Source organism: Aricia agestis, chromosome 15 (assembly GCF_905147365.1).
Source record: "Aricia agestis chromosome 15, ilAriAges1.1, whole genome shotgun sequence".
Lineage (NCBI taxonomy): Eukaryota > Metazoa > Arthropoda > Insecta > Lepidoptera > Lycaenidae > Aricia > Aricia agestis.
Genome location: NC_056420.1, coordinates 7,865,643 through 7,881,480, shown reverse-complemented (window position 1 = coordinate 7,881,480; position 15,838 = coordinate 7,865,643). Strand labels below are relative to the sequence as shown.

At 37.1% G+C, this 15,838-nt stretch overlaps 1 protein-coding gene across 1 annotated transcript; it reads left to right on the top strand.

Moving 5' to 3' along the window:
• The first annotated feature begins 1,144 nt into the window (after positions 1-1,144).
• On the top strand, positions 1,145-15,725 carry LOC121734220. Its single transcript, XM_042124700.1, has 3 exons — positions 1,145-1,416; positions 3,773-3,794; positions 15,509-15,725. Exons 1-3 carry the CDS (start codon positions 1,261-1,263, stop codon positions 15,640-15,642), a joined length of 312 nt encoding a protein of 103 aa, XP_041980634.1. The 5' UTR covers positions 1,145-1,260; the 3' UTR covers positions 15,643-15,725.
• The last annotated feature ends 113 nt before the right edge of the window (positions 15,726-15,838 follow it).

Sequence of the window (15,838 nt, the reverse complement as noted above, 5' to 3'; positions counted from 1 at the left end):
AGCAGCGCAGGTAGGACCTGTACGTAATTTGCTTTAAATTTGCATAATGCAGTATTGATAAGAAATGCGATATTTTTAAAATGAATAATAAACAAACATGTAACTACAGATAAAGTAAATCATAATAGTGCATTTTCTCAACGTAGATTGATTAGGACGAGCTCAGTGTCCTCTGTCACTCGTTAGTGATTTAACTTGATAAACCTCACCTTATACAAACGAGTAGATATCTTAGAGAGTGGAAAAATCGTATATAATTAAGTAGGTTACTTTATTGGCTTTGAAATTACCCGTAGTAAAGCCACATTTTAATGTCTTGTTACCTGTAGAGCAAAAAGTTGCTTTTTGTGATTAACGCAACTGTTAAGTATTATTATTGTTATAGCTTTATCCTATTGTTTATGTTTTTAAATGACACTGTAATGCTTAGTTTTAATTTCGTTATTTTATTTTCATCTTTAGGCGCTTATTGAAAACCAGCGGGTTGCGGCTATTTATGGTCGCAACTCTCAACACAGGCTGAGTAAGCACCTATTTGGTAAAGGCGTTGAAATGTTTCTAAGTAATTCTTTAGATTTGTTTGTATTATTTACCAAATAAAGTTTATTTCCTTCTTTCTTCAAAAATTTCCATCGAGAGTCAATAAATTATTTATTTAATACAAGCTTTTGCCCGCGGCTTCGCTCGCGTTAAGAAGTATTATTATATACAAACTTTCATCCCCTATTTTAACCCCTTGGGGTTGGAATTTATCAAAATCCTTTCTTAGCGGAAGCCTTCGTCATAACATCTACCTGCATGCAAAATTTGAGCCCGATCCGTCCAGTAGTTTGGGTTGTGCGTTGATAGATCACCATGTCAGTCAGTCACCTTTGAGTTTTATATATATAAAGATTTTACAACACAAAAAACCTGGTCTATAGAACAAAAATATTCGACGTGAATTGTGACTTTACAAATTAATATCCAAGAGCCTCTTTTAAAGATATTCCAAAGACGATACTTATCTACAATGTTATGTAGATATTATAACCTTTTACATTCTATGGAGCCTATGGAGGCTCGTATCTGTTCGCTATCGGCTCTCGTGGCCGACGCTGCGCCAATCAGCGCATGAGCGAAATTCACCCAGCCAGTACCTCGGGAAGCGAAACCGCTGACACACGCCAACGCGGCTATGACTGAACGTAGCTTTAAAACTCACTAAAATATCATGTAAAATATCCTCTACGCGCGTACGTTTATGTGACCATAGCAAAGATGAGACAGGATACAGAGGAACTAACACAAAAAGTAGCAGAGTTCAAGAATGATCCCGATAAACTCCGACAGGCCTCGGAATTCGTTGACGAGCTCATACAGCAGGCCAAAAAAGAGGCCGAGCTCAAACAAAAAGCGAAAGATAGAGGCAAATTTGTAAGTATAAATGTATATTTATCCCCGTAAGGCCGTGGACGATGGGTGGTAAGTGTTATTAGTAGGCTGAGCTGATGTAGTTTTGCTTGGGCTAGCACAGTACGCTACTTATGCTGGCCTTACATGAGCCGTCTACAAATCCACATGGCTTACTGGTATGCCAAAATATTTTGGTTTAAGAAAGCCTTACATTTTTTAAGGATTTTTTCTTGGAGTTTTAGGGCTCCCACACATAACTGCAAATTAGCATCGCATCGTAAATATCTGTGAGAAAATTCATAATAAAAAAAATATCATTACGATGCGATGCGATGCGAATTCGCAGTTTTGTGTGGGAGCCCTTATGCAGCCACTCCAAATGGACGGCTCGTGGACGGCTTTTGCATGCCTAGTACATCATCTCACCTCTAATCGCGAAGTTGATGTCAAATCGATATTGCTTCTGTCAACCAGACGGTATTGCAGTAATTGATAGGCAACCGACTGCACCAAAAGGAGGGTTTTCGAAAGAACACTCCGTACTTATTACTCTGCCTGTGTTTTTCTTTGGCACGCTCTTAGCCTAAAATCTATAAGCTACAACTTTACTTTACCAAAGGCCAGAATGGCTTGTCACTTCTTAGCTAGTCTTTATAATCATTCGATTCGTACTACTATTACGTACTCTACGTGGTACGTTCTTATTTTCTTACCTTTTTTCTCGTAAGTTTAAAAAAACCCCGTAAATTAGTTTTTGTTTACTAATGGCCAAGGTATTTAAGTACTGTGTGTTTTCGATGTTATCGGGCAATGCAACTATATTGGGCAATCGGATTACACTTATCTGATAACGAGTTTTTGATATGCCGTTTGGAAGATAAATCGATAATCCAAGGGTTTAGTGGATCCTGTATGGAAAGCTCCTGCAGACTCTCCCAGAAACCTCTAGAAGGAATAAATTAAGAAATCTAACCGTAGATTATACGTGGCTGAGCCATGCTTCGACACGAATGGTCCGGCTCGACCGGAGAAATACCACGTTCTCACATAAAACCGGCTTGAAACAGCGCTAGCGCTGTGTTTCGCCGAGTAAGTGAGTTTGCCGGAGGCCCAATCCCTTACCCTATTCCCGTCCCTGCCCTCCCCTATTTCCTTCCCATCCCTACCCTCCCCTATTACCCTATTCCCTCTTAAAAGGCCGGCAACGCACCTGCAGCTCTTCTGATGTTGCGAGTGGGCGACGGAAGTTGCTTTCCATCAGGTGACCCGTTTGCTCGTTTGCCCCCTTATTTCATAAAAAAAAAAGATTAAAAATTTTTGAAACAACCTTCTTGGTCTTCTATACATAACGTTCAAATTCAAATTCTTTATTAAGCATACAATAATATACAATAGTATAAAAGCTAGGTAGCGTACATCACGTCGTCTAATCCCATGCTAAGTAAAAACGTTAAATTTAATCAGTAGCTTTTGAGTCAACAATTAATAGTTACTTAAACAAGACGTTTTTTACTTTAAAATATTATTAAGTCTTTTTCACATTTGCACTTTCTTACTCGTATAGTTTCTAGTTTTTATTAAGTACATTAAAGTTTTTTGTCATCCTAGTCTACTGTAGTAATTCTAGCTGAGTTGTACTGTACATAATAATAATGATTGTTACAATTAAAGTTAACATAAAAGGATAAACTGTATCCTACTTCCTACTAATCCTACTATCCTACTAATATTATAAAGGCGAAAGTTTGGATGTATGGATGTTTGTTACTCTTTCACGCAAAAACTACTGAACAGATTTTATTTAAACTTTACAATAATATAGCTTATACATCAGAATAACACATAGGATACAATTTTAACCGACTTTCAAAATGTGGGAGGTGTTGTCTTGGTTTTTTTTTATGTTAATACTCCGCCGTTTGTTAACCGATTTTCAAAATTTTTCTTTTGGTATATAGGGTATCATCCCAATTTGGTATTATATTCACAAAAGTGGTGATCTGATGAAGGATCCATAAGTAATCGAGGGAACTCCTCAAATTTTATAGGGAAACATGTGGTGACTTCGGTTTCGTGAGAAATATTCTAAGCATATGCTACCAACAAGTAAGATTTTGCACCTTCCTAATTTTAACTTTTTCTAATTTACGCGGGCGAAGCCGCGCGGGACGTCTAGTTTGAAATCAATGGCTAACACACTGCCACTGTGTGTTTTTACTTTACATCTTTATAGGATATTATTACTCGGTAGTTGTATAATATTATGTTGCAACATCTTATATTTCAATAACAATAAGTCACTGCTTTGCAATTCAAATATTTAAAGATGCAGATACGTTCTTAAATTTATATTAACGCCACATTTTCTTTGTTTCAGGGATCTCAAGATTCGGGTGTAGGTAAGTAAATGGAGAAAGTATAGGTCCTAACTTCTACCCAAGTCTAGATACTAGTACTTATATCTAGTCTCTGTTAAGTCTTAATTTAAGATGAGGCTCACGAGATACAAAATAGAATTAAGTATCTACTTATTGGCATAAAATTCTTACGGCAGCACTCAGAGTCATTTAACTACTACTTAACTATTTAATGAAGAGTTTGACAAAGATAAATGGAGCTTATGTCCAAATCTTCATTAAATTAAAGTAATCGTTCAATGAGTGCGGACATGTATAAAAATAGAAAGAGTATGGGGAGAATGTCAAAATTAATCTAGATACTATACTCGGTGAAACGTGGCGGTAGCGGTCATTGACTCCCTGTCAAAAACTTGTCATTTTCTATATAAACCGCGATTGACAATGAAGTGTCAGATGTTGTCAATCGTGGCTTTGTATAGAAAATGACAAGTTTTTGACAGGAAGTCAATGACCGCTACCGCCATGTTTCGCCAAGTACAGTATAAATAGTTTCTTTTTGCTTCGTTACTCAAGTTTTAACGAAAAGCTGTTGAATATCTCCGCTAAAACTGTGATTCTCTCGCGTTAAGTTCATTTCAAGAACAATGACCTACACTTGACCTGGATGACCTTGGACTTGACCGAGAGTTCCTTTGTTTTATGATCTCCTGGGGTTTATTCAAGAACTGCCTGAATATATTTTCTACGTTACTATTTACTAAGGGTACCTAGTTAGTCCTTACAGTTTACTTGCTTGGCCGCAATAGGTTGGTTAATAAAAAAAAATCCGTTTTAGATTAAAGTAGGGTACTTAAATAAAAAAGTATTTTGTAGAAATAACTACTATCGTCGTTAAAATTAAGTTTTGACAAGTAGAGATTAGAGAACTATTTATTATTATATTTAATCGAGGTTCGAGGAAAGGATAAAGGAACCCTAAAAGGGTTGTTGCACGGCTTTCCGTCTGCCTGACCCTTTTTGTCAAAGTCAAGATTTAGACCCTTTCTTCAGTCTCAATTCATTCTGCCAACGTCATAATTTCAGGGATTTGCGTAACATCGACATATTATACATAACTTCAAAATTTTAACCCGGTTTTACTTAGCACACCAAGGTACAGTTCTATAATAAGGCTCTTTCGACGAGATTATTTTAAGTCCTTATGTACTGAAAAAGTTGACAATACAATGAATATAGAAACAAACCATTTGACCTTGCGTATGAGTTTACATTATGACTGGTAAGAATTAAGATGTTATCACGATGCAAGATCATTTCACTATCACTATATAGGTAATATCTAATGTCAAGATAATAATAATGTAACGCCTTTCTGCACTTGTACAGTTTAAATGAAAGAAAATATAAATTCTATTAATAGATACTCCGCAGTTTAGTTTCAAGAAATAGAAAATTGCAAAGTGGTATTCTATTAAGTATTATACTTGAAAATGTTTGGCTAAGTTTAAAAATAGTTATACCTAAGTAGGTAATTTACAATACTAGAACATTCTGCTATTAAGAGCTGTAGCTGCAAGTATGTTTAGGTTTAGGGACTGTGTTTGGTTAACCTAGGTTTTAGGATGTTGAATGTTGATTGTTATACTTAAGCCATTATGGAAATCTAATTCGGTCGGATTTAGGTATAAATGGTTTTCGCCTGGAATATCGTAAATGTCTTCTTTCTGATTATTTGACAGAAGTTTATCTTTCCAATGTCGTTATTGATTAGTCCACGTTAGCTAAAGAAGCGCTTGTGAATCCGTACTTATATTATAAATGCGAAAGTGTGTAAATAGTTGCAGACGTCATCTAAGTACTTAACTAGTTAATTATAAACTTAGTTTAAAAAACTTTAGAAACTGCATATAACTTACTTTAAAGTCCAACTACATAATATATAATGCCTGGAGCTCTTCCTGGAGCTATAGTTTAAGGGAATAAATAGTTTTATATCGCTTTATTAATTATTTAAGTTACAACTTATTAAAAATTAAAAATATTCTGTACTTAACTCTATAATTGTATTAAGTAGGTTTACCCATTGCCTGTTACTAGTGATTATTCAGTTTTATTGACTTTCTAACAAAGAACAATGTAGGCATTTCTATATCAGAATTATCAGTGTTCTCTTTTGAAACAATGTCAGTAATGCGTTGATTAAGCACCTACTTAGTAACGCTTTGTGCAAAAACCGTCATTGAAAAACAATGTAAGTATGTAGTTAATTATTAGATAGTATCCATAGTCCATACTTATATTATAAATGCGAAAGTGTGTCTTTCTGTCTGTCTGTCTGTTACCTCTTCACGCCCAAACCGCTAGACTGATTTTGCTGAAATTTGGCATGGAGATACTTTGAGTCACGGGAAAGGACATAGGATACTTTTTATCCCGACAAAATTTACGGTTCTGCCGCGATAAACGAGTTTTGGCGCAACGGAGTTGTATATACCTACAAGTCCTTCCTTCCTAATCGTATCTTCATGACTGCTAGGGACGTGACCACCAGCTGCCCGGGATAGGACTCTCCACTTGTTTCTGTTTTTGGCCTGATGGAATGCCGGAACGTGCAGTCAGCAGCCTTGACAATCGCGTCTGTCCATCGTGTAGCCACTCTGCCTCTGCCTCTTTTCCCCTCTCATTGCCCAGCTAGTATGAGACTGTCAAGATTACTAGGCTCCCGGCGGGCTTTGTGGCCAAAAAAGACGTGATCGTTGTAGAGTCTACACTGTCAAAGCGTGGACAGGCGGGTGGTAGGTAATTTTAAGTTGTTGAAGTATAGGCGTGTTTGTCCGGTGAGCGTTCGAAGGGATGCCGAGCATAATATTCTTACAAGTAGAAATTAGAATACTTATTTTGCTGTAACTAGATGTTTTCCGCAACTTGTTTAGGTTTGTCACGGGAATCGTACATTTTTATATTTTTAAAAACTGTTTTAATATGCCTTTTATCGGAATACCTTCATCCTCCATATGAAATTTCATTTAAATCGGTTTAGCGGTTTAAGCGTAGATGTAACAGAGAGAGACAAACTATTAACAATCACCTAATTCAATAAAATCTTAATCCAAGTGGGCTTAAGACGAGAAATCCTGTTTCCTCTAATGCGCCTTACCGCCCTTACCGGATGATTATGTAGAGATTAGAGAAAAGGATGAGCAAGTAAAGAAAATCGTTCATGCGTGTCGGGCAGCACTTAGGGTTCGGTAATGACATAAAGAAATTGGAAATAACGAAATTGGTACATAACAGAGTAGACAGAATTATAGAGTATACCGACTTAGAACTGATGTTGAAATTTTTAAATTTGATGTATTATGACGAAAATCGTCGCTAGGGTTGTTAACTTGTTACCTACGAATTTAAAACTATGACATATTCGATGGACGTGTTCCTCTTTGGTCGTATTGTTGTTTGTGTTTTTTGGCACATGCAATTGAAATTGTCAGAATTCAATTTTGAAATCTTTATTTTAAATATTTAAAAATAAATTATATCAGCCAGCGCGAGGCACATTCCGTTCATAATCCTAGTGAAACCCGACGAATTTGACAGATATTGAAACCTGTCCATCTCTTTCCAGTCGAACTACTGGTCGTTATGTCTATTGTGTACATAATATCTATTTTTATATACTTACATACGGGTCGAATGGTAAGGGAGGGCTCCCTGTATGCTTGTATGTAAGTAAAAAAAAATTGTTCTAGGGCTAGAACAATTTTTTTTGATTACTTACTAACAAGCTAAGAAATTAGCTTGTTAGTAAGTAGGTAATCAAAAAAATATATATAAGTAGCTTCATTTCGATACGACAAACAACTTTTTTATCTGCGAAAAATCTTGAAAGTGGTAGCTAACAGAAATAGAAAGGATTTTATACTTTGATTTGATGGCTCTAAAATATGGATTATTGGAGGATTATTCTATATGTAGGACAATGTTACTCTTAAATTATATAACTATTAGACTGGGTTGCACCAACTAACTTTAGCTGTAACTTTAACTACAGTGCAAAATGTCAAATCTTTGGTTAAAGTTAAATATGGCGTCTAGTCTTTACCTCCGCTTATACAGAGTAGACAGAATTAGAGTATGCCGACTTAGAACTGATGTTTAAATTTTCTAATTTGACGTATTATGACGAAAATCGTCGCTAGGGTTGTTAACTTGTTACATACGAATTTAAAACTATGTTGTTTGTGTTTTGGCACATGCGATTAAAATTGTCAAATCCAATTTTGAAATATTTATTTTAAATATTTAAAAATAAATTATACCAGCCAGCGCGAGGCACATTCCGTTTATAATCCTAGTGAAACCCGACGAATTTGACAGATATTGAAACCTGTCCGTTTCTTTCAGTCAAACTACTGGTAGTTATGTCTATTGTGGCTCATACGTGAATTTCTCCGGTTAAAGTTAAAACTTGAAGCTAATGGACGCCATATTTAACTATAAAAATAACTTTAACTTTAACCACGCCTCTGGTGTAACCCAACCTTAACCTACCAATATACAAAAAAAATCACCTGGTTAGGGTTCCGTTTTAGGGTTCTGTAATCAACAAAACTTGGTTGACTACGGTACCCTAAGTCTCTAACCCTATACCCTTTTGGAACCCCTGAACTACACCAATAACGTGGCATACTGACTCAACTATTTGGAGACTATTCTCCCTGTAGCTAACCCTTTATAATATTAGTAAAACCTGCAAGCGCACACATAATATACTGAAACTATTAGCAGTTTGTACATTATAATGTCGGCTTATACCGCGGCAGCCAATGTTCACAGTTGGCCGGTCCCAAAGTCCTTTGTCGGGTCGGGACTGGGATCGATATTGCCCGCCCTCGGCATATTATTATAAACACGTCTATTTAGGAGGTGCGGCTAATGAACGTTAAATTCTATGGGACAGAGCAATAAAAATACGTGTAAAACTCGGGGACTGCCGCGGTAAAGCTGCGTAGCAGTTTTTATCAATTTAAGAGGAAACGCTCACTGTTTTTCCATAAAACCTATTCCCCAATTTACTCCCTGGACAATGCGTTTAGACAAATGATTTTTTTTTGTTAAAGCTATGCCTCTACATTCGATTTTTCCTAAATTTAATAATCAATAAGAAAATATTATGACCCTTCTAAAATTGCAAAAAATTAATGACCCGTAGGCCGTACGGGCTACGGGCTACGGCGTACCCCGCCAATGATGTACCGACCATAAAACAAAATTTGAAATATCTTTAAGATAAAATAAAACATAGAGGCATAGACTCACTCTTCCTGAAGATATTTATCTGGTCTCTGTCTGTACTATATATATTATATAATATTATAATTCTGCAGAGTTTGTTTGTTTGTTTGAACGCGCTGATCTCAGAAAGTACTGGTCCGATTTAAAAAATTATTTTACTGTTAGATAGCCTATTTATCGAGGAAGGCTAAAGGTTATTTTTTATCATGTTATGACTAATAAGAGCGAAGAAATCGAGGAAAATGTGGAAAAACGGGGGAAATTATATGAAATTGCTTATTATCTTAATAACTACTGGACCAATTTTTATGTTATTTGGCAAACATGAAGGCTATTTTTTGCGGAAAAATTTACGGTTGCGTGAAATTCCTGAATTACGCAAGCGAAGCCGCGCGGAACATCTAAGTATATATAGTAAAATCATAGGAAAGTCACTTCTGTACATTGAATTTTTTTGTACAATAAATAATACTTGGGACGTGATCTACTATGCTAACGCGGACGAAGTCGCGGGCAACAGCTAGTAAAAATAACAATTAGATAGAGAGAGAAAGAGAAGCTCTATTGTGAAGGAGGAATCAGAAGACTATATGGCAATAGTTTCTTCGTTTAGTTTAAATTCTACTACACCCGCGTTCTCTCTTAAGCAATTATAATTCGCATACGTCTAGTCGCACGCACACAAACACCGAGCCGAAGTCTGGCAATGCCGCATCGCTGTGCCGCGGCCGGTCGGAGTGGGAGGGGTGTTAGGTTTTTTCGTTACGAAATTTCTTAATTCGATCGTCGAAACCCCGCGATGAAAGCTTTTCAATAGCTTAAAAAGATATATTATTAGTTACTATATAGAATATTATAATATAAGTACAGTGTGTTAGTGTAAACACCGTTATCCTTGAAACCATCAAATGAGTCCGTCAAAATGAACAACTTTTTCTATGAGAACAATGCTGGGAACTCAAAATGCCGTCTTCACACCCATACGGATGCCCGGATCGGCAATTTGTATGGGTATGAAGACGGATTTTTTTGAGTTTCACATCGAAAGTTTCACAGCATTGTTCTCACAGAAAAAGTTGTTCATTTTGACGTGCTCATTCGATGGTTTCAAGGATAATTACGGTGTACTAACATCTTGTAAGTAAGTATATCTGATACCTAATTTCAAATTTGTAATTTTTACATCTCACAGTAAGTATCAGCCATTGTAAAAGTACTTTTATTAGCCTAACATTGAAAATTTTCGTCACGCATTAGGTATCTCTGTGCAGCTGAAATGATAGAGTTTTCAGACGGAACTTGTCTGTGTCTAAGTGGGCACTAGCGCACTAGGGGGTACCTTCAAGCACGTGATTTGCACCGAGAGTTATGAAACATTTTAATTTTTTTTGTGACTAGGGTCATTAATATTCTAACATGTTATTTTAGGGATACACTTAGCAGCTACGAATAATAAAAACTAAGGAAATGTAACTCCTATACTATTACCGTTTTTTTGGTTCCTTTCGAACTGTTACGACTCACGCCTAACCTGAGCCTGATACCGCTCAAGGCCACCTAAATATTGCAAATGTATTGAAATGTGTACCTAAGCACTACACTTTTTTTACAAGTATTGTGGAGCATGTTTTTTGGCGGAGTTATTTTTCCTTAGTTTTCATTACTTATTCGTAAATCGTAGCTTACACATACCATCACATACCTACTCTACTTACTGTAACTATTTAAATAATTATTGTTACAACTGTTCAGAATATTTAGTAAGTACGGTACTTATATTATTATAACTAGCTATTTGACCGAGCTTCGCTCGGTATTCGATAAAACACGAATAAAATGACATTTTCTAAAAATGATTCCTAGCTAGATCGATTTATTACCTTCGAAACCCCCTATATACTAAATTTCATGAAAATCGTTGGAGCCGATTCCGAGATTCCAATTATATATATATTCTAGCTGTCCCGGTGAACTTCGTGTCAACTTAAAACCTTCCCTGGACTTCTAAGAATATTTTAAGACTAAAATCAGGCCAATCCGTTCAGCCGTTTTCGAGTTTTAGCGCGACTAACACATTTGAAAATCCATTTTTATATATAAGATATACAAGAATTGCTCGTTTAAAGATTAAAGATACCTAACTTAGTTTCTTTGAAAGTGAATAATTTTATTGTACTCCTTATGTCTATGATCTTGTATAGGGCTGCATATTCAATAGATTATAGACGTAACATCACTAACAACTAACAAGATACCTATGAAAGTATGCAAAATAATAAAATATACAAAAATAGAACAGTGTTATGCTTCGATCACTAATATACTAGTGATCGAAGGTGTTATGTTTTAAGCACTTTAACAAAATACATAAATATTATTTTGTTAGACTCATAAATCATAATTTTCAAAAATTATAAATGTTCAAAGTTCCAACCCTCAGACTCCTCAGACGAAGAATATAATAAATCATAATTATGATTGTTTAATGTTTACCAATGTCTGAAAGTTTAATTTTGCGTGAGTAAAAAGTTTTAGTGAAACTTTTTACGTACAATGAAAGTTTTAGCGGGCCCCTAGAGTCTAGACCAGGGTTTCTCAAAGTGGGGTACGCGAACCCCTAGGGGTTCGCCATGCGACGGCAAGAGGTTCGCGACAAAATTTACGTAATGGTGGCTTGATAATTGGCTGGAAAAGATGGCTGGATTCTTAACCCATTTGCGGTCACGAACGAGAGCATAATTTCTAGTTTGAGTGTCAAGCAACTGGAGTTACTTTTAGAGATGTCCGTAGATTAGTCATTCATTAGTAAATGGTTCGCTGTCACCTTTTTTTTTTTTTTTTTTTTGGTCGGGAAATGCTATTACACATCCCCGGTAGCGTTGGGGAAGGACCACCGGGGTATGTGGGACTTGCTACGGCCGAAGAGATGGTAAGTCACTTACCATCTCGCTGTCACCTGGAAATTTTAACAGGGGCTCGTGGAGCCGAAAGTTTGAGAAACCCTGGTCTAGACGATCAATTTTATTGCGCAATATAATTGACCGTCTAGGGTTAATATTGAACGCGCTCGTCTTTCAATCTTGTTGTCAAATAATTTTTGTGATAATATTGCACAGTAAAATTGATCGTCTAGGGGCCCACTTAGGGTGATGCCAAACGATATGCTCGTGTTTGTGATTTGTGAGTTGTGACTTTGTGAGGGGCAGAATTTAGGTCGCGTAAATATCTTTTCATACTTAAATCATGAGTCATGACTCACAAAATTACGCTCGTGTGAATTAAACAGAACTTTTGTATAAAATTGAATGCAGCAGAATTTCTGCCAGCCGAAATTCTGCGACTCACAACTCACAAATTACGCTCGTTTGGCTTCACCCCTAGTTATTTTAAGTTGAGTTATTTTTGTGCACAGACAGAGTTGACCATGGGCGTTCAAATTCAAAGTGACTGCAGGAAAATATACGGTAATAGAGCAGGAATTTTCGAGCACTATAATATAATTAATTGGAAGTTCGTTAGTTGATTTTAAGTTGCTGACTAAAATATATTATTTTTATGAATTTCAATTTGAATACACTATTAACTGTTCTCTACCTATGGCGTAAAACCAGAAGCGTAGCGTGCCTCAGAGAGGCCCCGTATAAAAAATTGTTTCGGGGTCCTAAGGTAAGGTTCCTTTTTTAGGGTTCCGTACCCAAAGGGTAAAAACGGGACCCTATTACTAAGACTTCATTGTCTGTCCGTCTGTCTGTCTCCAGGCTGTATCTCAAGAACCGCTACAGCTAGACTTCTGAAATTTTCACAGATTGTGTACATCTGTTGCCGCTATAACAACAAATACTGAACTGAAAACAAAGTAAAATTAATATTTAAGGTTAATTCCCATACAGCAAAAGTGATTTTTTCGGCCTTTTAGCTCTATATGAATAATATGGCAAGAGGTAGGGACTTGAATTTTTCACACATTCATTTGTTAAATGTGTACTTTAATATTTAATAATAATATTAAAATAAAATAAAAAATTAAGACGGGCTCCCATACAAAAAACACAATTTTTAACCTATTTTTGCTCTGTATCGGTACGGAACCCTTCGTGCGCGAGTCCGACTCGCACTTGGTCAATTATTTACTTTTAGGAAATGGAAAGATTTTATTCATTTTTACTTACGATCGTGAGGGGCCCCCTATGTCCCGGGGGCTCAGTATAATTGATAAGGCATATACGGCGGTAGCTACGCCCCTGCGTAAAACTAAACGCTACGGCCAGAAATAACCAACGTTAGCATTTGCTGTTGAAATGAAAAAAATCACAGTAAGGCAATATTTTTCAGTATTGATAGAAGCATTAATTCTCGTTTAAATAATGGTAAAGATACTTTTATATGCAAATCTACTCCTAAGTCGCATTTTAAAAATATGCCGAAACAATCACATTTGTTGTATGGGAGCCCTCCTTAAATATTAATTTTATTTTGTTTTCAGTATTTGTTGTTATAGCGTCAACAGATATACACAATTTGTAAAAATTTCAGAAGTCTAGCTATAGCGGTTCTTGAGGTAGAGCCTGGAGACAGACAGACGAACAGACAACGAAGTCTTAGTAATAGGGTCCCGTTTTTACCCTTTGGGTACGGAACCCTAAAAACGAAGAGCACCAATGTTGGTTTTACTCTACAATCTCAATCTTTACGGACGCAAACTGTGCCTCGTTGCTCACTGTAACAACAATCTGTTACAACTTACAACCTATAAATTAGTTGAAGTGACATGACCGAGGCAGCTAAAGGTGCGTCCACATTTGTATCATTTGCGCGATGTCCGTCGCGATCATCGCGCCGCGATCGAGTATGCGTATCATAGTGTGGCCTATTAGATCATTCGGCCGATCAAGCGCGTATTTGATACGACACGTATTAGATACGCGGTTAATAGCGATCGGGCCGTATCATTTTGATACGCTTCGATGATTCGCGACGGAGATCTGATCATCTGATCGCGAAAATGATACAAATGTGGACGAAGCCTTATGCTACGGTAAACCATCGGTAAACAGTGTTTTGTGATAAATTCTCCTCATCGCTTGAAGTCACGCAACTGGAAAGTGATAAAACTGCCATAGCGCTATTATTATCAGCCTATTTCTACACTACTTATGCCTGAAGAATAAGAATTATGACCTGAAGCTTAAAGGTCACTCACACATATCAACTCGAAAAGGGATTGGCACCGTATCGCCTCGAGCCGTTCAATATTGTTTGTATGAAACTCCCTACTGCAACGCACACTAAGCGGAACCGTAACGTAATCGTCTCGCCTCGGAAGGGCGAAGGGCGAAGGACAGCGGTCGGCGAGCCGTAAGCGAGGCGTCGCCTAGCCGTAGGTGAGTTGACGTACAGGCGCTACTGATACGCTTTAGTAATACGTGCATACGTTAGGTTGACGCCTGGTTGACGGCGAGGCGAAAGGCGATACGGTGACGATCCCTTTCCGAGTTGATATATTGTATGCTGTGACCTTAAATTTTTTGGGTTCATATTATATTTTAGCACCACCACTGTACATAACTCACTGTGCTCAGCTTTAGGTGTACCTATCTACCACCTAGGACGCTAGACTAAAAACAGAGCTAAATTAACCAAACGTGAACTAATACATATTATAGAGTTTATTAAAGGATTTCCGTCTTAAAATGTTATATTTTCGCGACCGCTTGCTGATCGTTTCAAGTTTAAGTGATTTAAGGTAGGCAATAGGCATAGTCTATCTAAAATTACTCAGTAGCTATAATTGTCATAGTATACTCCACTCGGGCTAACTTGTCGCTAGCGGTCATTGACTCCCTGTCAAAAACTTGTCATTTTCCATATAAGCCGCGATTGACAATGTGTCAGATATTGTCAATCGTGGTTTTATTTGGAAAATGACAATAACCGCTAGCGACAAGTAAGCCCGAGTGAAGTATAATAGTAAGTAGTAATAAGGCGTTGTATATAATATTATTATGGCCCAACTCAAAATCCGACACCGACTGGTGTCATTTATATACCAAGTACCGTCGAAGAAATTGATTCATATAGGCAGGTGACGGACCTACGTCTTTGGGTCAATTCAGACCGCAACGCGACGAGGCGAGGCGAGGCGCAGCTCGGCATTTTGTATGGATTTCACAGATTTCAATTGCGTGAAACGTCTTGCGAATCTGTCAAATTCATATAAATTTAGAAATGCATCTCTGCGTCGCGTCGCGTTGCGGTCTGAATCAACCCTTTTGGTCGGGTTATGTCAATTAAATGTTCGTCGTAATCAGTCTACTGGGTTTGGCATACTGCGACGGAATTACGTAGCTCCGCAATCTGCGTATGAATCAACTTCTCTGATATACTACATAAGCCAACTAGTTAACTAGCTATAAAGGAGTATGTACCAAAGATTTTAATTGACAAATCATCTGCTTCAGGTAACCTAAAGAGGAGGCTGGGTCGAGCCAGAGGCTTCGTATTGCGGATGTTCGACGCCCTATGCAACTGCACGCAAACTGCCGCCGCCGCTGCGCGCACCAGTGCCCGCAATAATCCCTTCGTCAAACGCTAAAAAAACCTACATCTTAGTTCCGAACGACAAACATAGATGGCGCTTTTCGAAAACAGCAAAGCGGAATGTTAAAAAATAATCTTTTTGTAGAAAATCAGATGACGATAAAATATTTTTCTGACCCATTATAATGATGTACACTACATAAAATCAACTCTTATCTATCTGTACACAGTAATGACTCTAATGATTTCTG